Raw genomic sequence first — 5,360 nt, 5'->3', positions numbered from 1 at the left:
GCGAGATGCGGCGGAGCAGCAGCCGCGCGGGAGGTAACCACCTCCACAACATCGTTGCGCTGCTGGCCCCATCGCCCCCAGCTCAAGCCACCCCCGACCCGCCAGAGGCGGCACAACCATGACCGGACTTGGTTCTCCCATACCTAGATGGGGCCCGAAGGGCCCGGGTTTGGGTCGTGGGGGGGGGGGGGGGACCGTCGCGAGCCACCGCGCCGCCCCGCAGCCAAGAGGCCACATCGTCACCACCCTACCACCCGGCGCTACATCGCCTAGGAAGACGCGCCACCACCGAAACCTCCACGACCTGAGAGCACCGCCGCGAGACGAAGAGACCCCATGCTTCCCTCCATGCACACAGGTAGAAGCAGCTCCGCCACTCCTAGCACCGCGCGGGCTTGGCAGCCTGCACCGACGATGGTGGCAAGGGAGAGGCGGAGGAGGAGTGGTGGCTGCGCTAGGGTCGCTCCCGCGGGCTCGAAACGTTTCCTCCTCTCCTCTGGGACTTCATTCGAGTCCGATCATGTTAAGTTGTATCTACTTTGTACTAGTGGCTTTTGTTTTCCCTGACGGTTATCAAATGTAAGATGCTTTTGGTGTCTTTTTAAAAACATTTCGTTTGTTATTACAAATAGAACATCAGCATTGAAAATGAAGCAATGCAATAAAATGGAAGTCCCCCGTCCAGAAAGTGTGACCGTAGGGGGTCACCAACGGTCACATTCCCGGCACCCACCCACGGACGAGCGGGCCCTATGAGGGTGACGTGGACCGCAAAGGTCATCGCCTATCGGGGTCGCCAATTTCTCGCCTGAAATTTTGTTTGGCTTTTACTATATTTTTCTGGTGATAAAATAATTGGAGAAGCCATTTCGCGTGGTGTATAAAAGCCAAGGCGAGCCGCCGACGCGGAGGCCAGCAAGCAGCAAGCACATCATTCCGCAGGCAGGCAGCCTCATTCCTCTCCTCTCCGACTCCTCGCAGCCGCCAAATCGCAAGGTCAGCAGGGAGCAGCTACGCCGACCAGCCCTCCCGGCCACCACCGCCTCTCCGCCGTCTCCTCCTCCTCATCGTCGCCGTCGCCTCCATCCGGCTCCCTCGGTTCCGCCTGCCATCGCAATGGTGAGGAATTAATTTAGCCTTTGTTAGTTGGGATGTCGATTCCACCGTTGAGCGGCGTGTCGGTGAGCCGAGTATGCTGAGATCGTTGTGGGTTGTTGGCGCAGACGAAGAAGCAGCGCAGGGAGGCAGGCGCGAGGCGGCAGCGGCGCCGCCCGCCGCCGCTGCTGCAGGCGCGGGACGAGTGCTCCTCCGTCTCCTGCACCACCTTCAACATCCTCGCGCCGATCTACAAGCGGATGGACTCCGAGGTGAGCCGGATCTCGTCCTCTCCCTTCCCTCCCACCCCCCCTCGGAATCCGCTCGATTTATCGCCGGTGCTCCGCTGGATCGGTGGAGTGACGTTGACGTTGGCATTGGGCGCAGAATTGCAGGGAGAGCCAGAACAGGGCCAACTGGTTCAGCAGGAACGAGAAGATCATCGACCGCCTCCTCGCCGGCCGCTCATCCATCATCTGCCTCCAGGTGAGGGGGAATTCTGCGATTCTGCCTAGCTGCGCTTCCCCTGTTTCATCCAATCTTGGTCCAATCAATGCGCACGGCCTGATGCGATGGTCTTGGTTTTGTCCCAGGAGGTGTGGTTGGGGAACGATGAGCTGGTCAACATGTACGAGAAGCGGCTCGGTGATGCAAACTATACCCTCTTCAAGCTCGCTCGCACAAATAATCGTGGGGACGGTGAGCTCTCTCTCTCTCTTACTCATTTCAGCGTGGCAATATGATGCCAAAATATCTTGTGGTATGTATGAACTAGGGAGACGGTGAGCTGTCTCTTACTCATTTCAGCTTGGGCACTATAATATCTTGTGGTATGGATGAGAGATGTGTGTTGTTCTTGTTAGCCTACCACCGTCCATTTTGCCTGCTCCGTCCAAGTGCTTGTTTTATTCTTCCATGGACTTAGTAAATATCAGAAAACTCCATTTTTTTGTGTGCCATAGAAAATGCAGAACATAGACTAAAAAAAGGTACAAGGTGCGTGTGAACAATTGGCCTCCAACTTGGCTCCTGTGCCTTTCCTTTTCAGTTCCTGTCTTCATAATTCAGATTATACCCATGTCGATGCTGTTAATCTCTTGGGTCGAATGCATATGATGTTGATGCCTCACATGATTATCCTTACATTGGGATGCTTGTTTTTTTCCTTTCCGGTATTTAAAAGGATATCCAAAATTAATTGTAGTCTGTTATGTTCAATGTCTTTGACACTGATGATGCATCTAGTATTCTCAGTAGCCATGGCTGCCTGTTTCATTCTGCAATGTATTGAAAAGCACATAGGATAGTTCGAGTTGTTACCTTGTTATAAACGCCACCGAGAGCTATCTTCAAATTTTCTCTGATGAAACTGCATCTTTCCTGCCCAGGTCTTCTGACAGCTGTACATAGGAAGTACTTCCATGTCTTGAACCACCGGGAGCTTCTTTTCAATGATTTTGGAGATCGAGTTGCTCAGCTATTGCACGTTGAGTCAGCCATGCCTTACTTGCAAAATCGAAGCAGCAGCTGCGTCCAGCAGCAGAGCCTGATCGTGAACACCCATTTGGTGTTCCCCCATGATCACAGCCTTTCAATTGTTCGGCTCAAGCAGGTATGTGCAAATGATTATCCAGTCTCACAGTATTTCAGTAGGCTCTGCAGCAACTGACTGCTGTGAGAATGGCAGGTATATAAGATCCTTCAGTACATACAAGCTTACCAGGAAGAGCATAAACTTAGTCCGATGCCAATTATCCTATGTGGGTGAGTAACAAGGCTAATTTCCACATTCTTGTATGAATATCACAGCGAAATGGATACTAACATATGATTAGGGCATTCGTATTACAGTGATTGGAACGGAAGTAAACGTGGCCAAGTTTACAAATTCCTTTGTTCACAAGGATTTGTTTCATCATATGACACTGCCCATCAGTACAGTGACAGCGAAGAAGATGCACACAAGGTGACGGGATAAAACTCTTTTACTAGTACTTATTCTTGACATTGATGATTGTATTGTATTCTAATTTTTCTCCACCCTTACCTCCTCTTGAGTATAGTGGGTGAGTCATCGGAATCATAGAGGGAACATCTGTGGAGTTGATTTTATATGGCTTCTGAATCCAGACAAATGCAGGAAGCCCCTGAAAACTAGCTGGAATGAAGCTGTCTTTGGTATTATCAAGGTAAGCAACATGCTCAATGCTGTGTCATTAATAAAAAAAGCATGTTACTGCTAATATAAACTAACAGTTGACCTTGTAGAACATGCTAATCTATTAAGAATGCACGTAGTTCCTTGGACCCTTAAACTAAGGTTCGGTTTGCAGTTGCTGTGCTGTGCTGTGCAATTCTATGTTTATTTTATGATCTGCTGTTGAAATCTAGCCACACAAATAGTTAAAGCAGGTCAAACAAACACTAAAATAGGCAAACTGGGTGGGAAAAACAGGATTAGATAATCCACCGCAGTACGAAGCGCAGCCTAACAAGTCTAAATTGTTCATTTTTCAGTATCTTCTTCTCCAAGTTGCATCCCTTTCGGAGGAGAATGCATTCGCACTTCTCAGAGCTGACAGTCCTAATGATCATATCACATATTCAAGTTTCTGCCAGGCACTTTGTCAGGTATTGAAGTCACCATATGTGTGCTATGTAAAAGCATTCATTTTAAAGTATATTGGTGCTGATGTTACAGTAAATGCAGTTAGGAATGGTCCATCCCGACCGTGTAAGTTCTGAAGAAATGAAAGATCTATGGAGTGAAGCTGACCATGATGGGGATGGGTTTGTTGACTATAAAGAATTTCAGGTAAATATTGTAACTTTCTTGAGATTCATGTTAAACAAAAAGAGCAATTCGGTTAAAAAAGTTGAACAAACAATGAGGTCAATAAGATTTAGAATGTAGAAAATATTATGGCCTAACTCCTAGGAGCACATGCCATGTGACCAAAATTTGAAGCATACAAGGTAAGAAATGCCTTGTAAACTTATGGCCAGATGGAAGCTGTGTGGGTGAAAACACATCTATTGTCGGATCAAAATTTTAATGAATTACCTCAGACGGCCTGAAAGCTCTATCATAATTGGCAATGAATTGTGCTCCTTCTTGCTTGGACATCTTTTCTGTCTCGCACTCCAATTATTAAAGCCAACATGCTCCTTATCAGAGTCGGATTGTAATGCCAAAGAAAACTGAAATCATGGTGATTTAAGTTCCTGACCATGTCAAACCTAAATACTAATTGGCAAAGATTGTCCTATCTAAAACGTTTAATCATTTTTGTTTGCTCAAAAGTCTAATTCGTCCACTCAGAAACTCACAATTGATATTGTTTCTTAAACTCCTGAAGCGGTGTATCTGGAGCCCTAAATGCGAAAACCAAGAAGAAGAGGATGATACTGAAATTGACATCACTGATGGAAGCCTTGTTACGTTAGAACCGAATGATGAAGCCTTTGGCTTCACCGTGAAGGAAGCTGTTCTGTTCCCCCCAGAAGTAGAGAAGGGCATGTGGCCTGAGAACTACAGCCTCTCAGATCATGCACCCCTTACGGTGGTGTTCTCACCTGTAAGAATGCCTTGCTCTCCACGCACTCCTCGGACTCCCTAGCTATCAATCGCCAGTACAGATACAATCCATGTACAGCCATAGATATACAATGAGTGACATATAAACCAGATCCAGATGTTTTAGGTTCCCAGAGTAGTCACAAGAGGCGACTGACTTGTGTTGCTGTTAGCATGCATCGCTGATGTCTGTGTCAACAGTTTGTATTAAAACCTGTCTCCTCATGTTCATAAATGTAAATTTTGCTCTCTTTTTTGGTGCAAGTTAAACTGAATCTTGAGCCATTCATTTGTAAAATGTGAGGCAAATGATAGCTGACTAAATTTCGCTCTCTTTTTTATTGGTGGAAGTTAACCTGTCACCATTTGTTTTTTTCCCGAGTTATGGCGTGAGTTTTGTCAAATTTATATTTTTTTATTTTCCTTTTATTGTATCTATCTTGTTGCAAATATTTTCTTACTGGTTGTGTACCCACATGCAAACACCAGATAAAGCAGAAAGCAATGCATGCTTTAAACTTTTTTTTTTCCTTAAAGCATAAACATGATGTTGATATTCCATCCTATGTAAGTAATCATCAATTTGGACTGGTTGTTTGCTGTGATCATGCAAATTCATTTGTATACTGAACCGTGGTTGTCGTGCTGTTGGCTCTGGAAAAAACCTTGTACTACTAGATTCAGTCAT

At 46.4% G+C, this 5,360-nt stretch overlaps 1 protein-coding gene across 1 annotated transcript; it reads left to right on the top strand.

Moving 5' to 3' along the window:
* The first annotated feature begins 904 nt into the window (after positions 1-904).
* On the top strand, positions 905-5,013 carry LOC127303769 (uncharacterized calcium-binding protein At1g02270). Its single transcript, XM_051334475.2, has 11 exons — positions 905-1,119; positions 1,224-1,367; positions 1,483-1,581; positions 1,689-1,794; positions 2,484-2,707; positions 2,783-2,859; positions 2,947-3,061; positions 3,159-3,284; positions 3,613-3,726; positions 3,806-3,910; positions 4,455-5,013. Exons 1-11 carry the CDS (start codon positions 1,117-1,119, stop codon positions 4,713-4,715), a joined length of 1,374 nt encoding a protein of 457 aa, XP_051190435.1. The 5' UTR covers positions 905-1,116; the 3' UTR covers positions 4,716-5,013.
* The last annotated feature ends 347 nt before the right edge of the window (positions 5,014-5,360 follow it).

This window comes from Lolium perenne, chromosome 1 (assembly GCF_019359855.2).
Source record: "Lolium perenne isolate Kyuss_39 chromosome 1, Kyuss_2.0, whole genome shotgun sequence".
In the NCBI taxonomy this organism is placed as follows: Eukaryota; Viridiplantae; Streptophyta; class Magnoliopsida; order Poales; family Poaceae; genus Lolium; species Lolium perenne.
The sequence above is the reverse complement of the archived record's forward strand: the minus strand, read 5'-3'. Positions and strand labels throughout refer to the sequence as shown.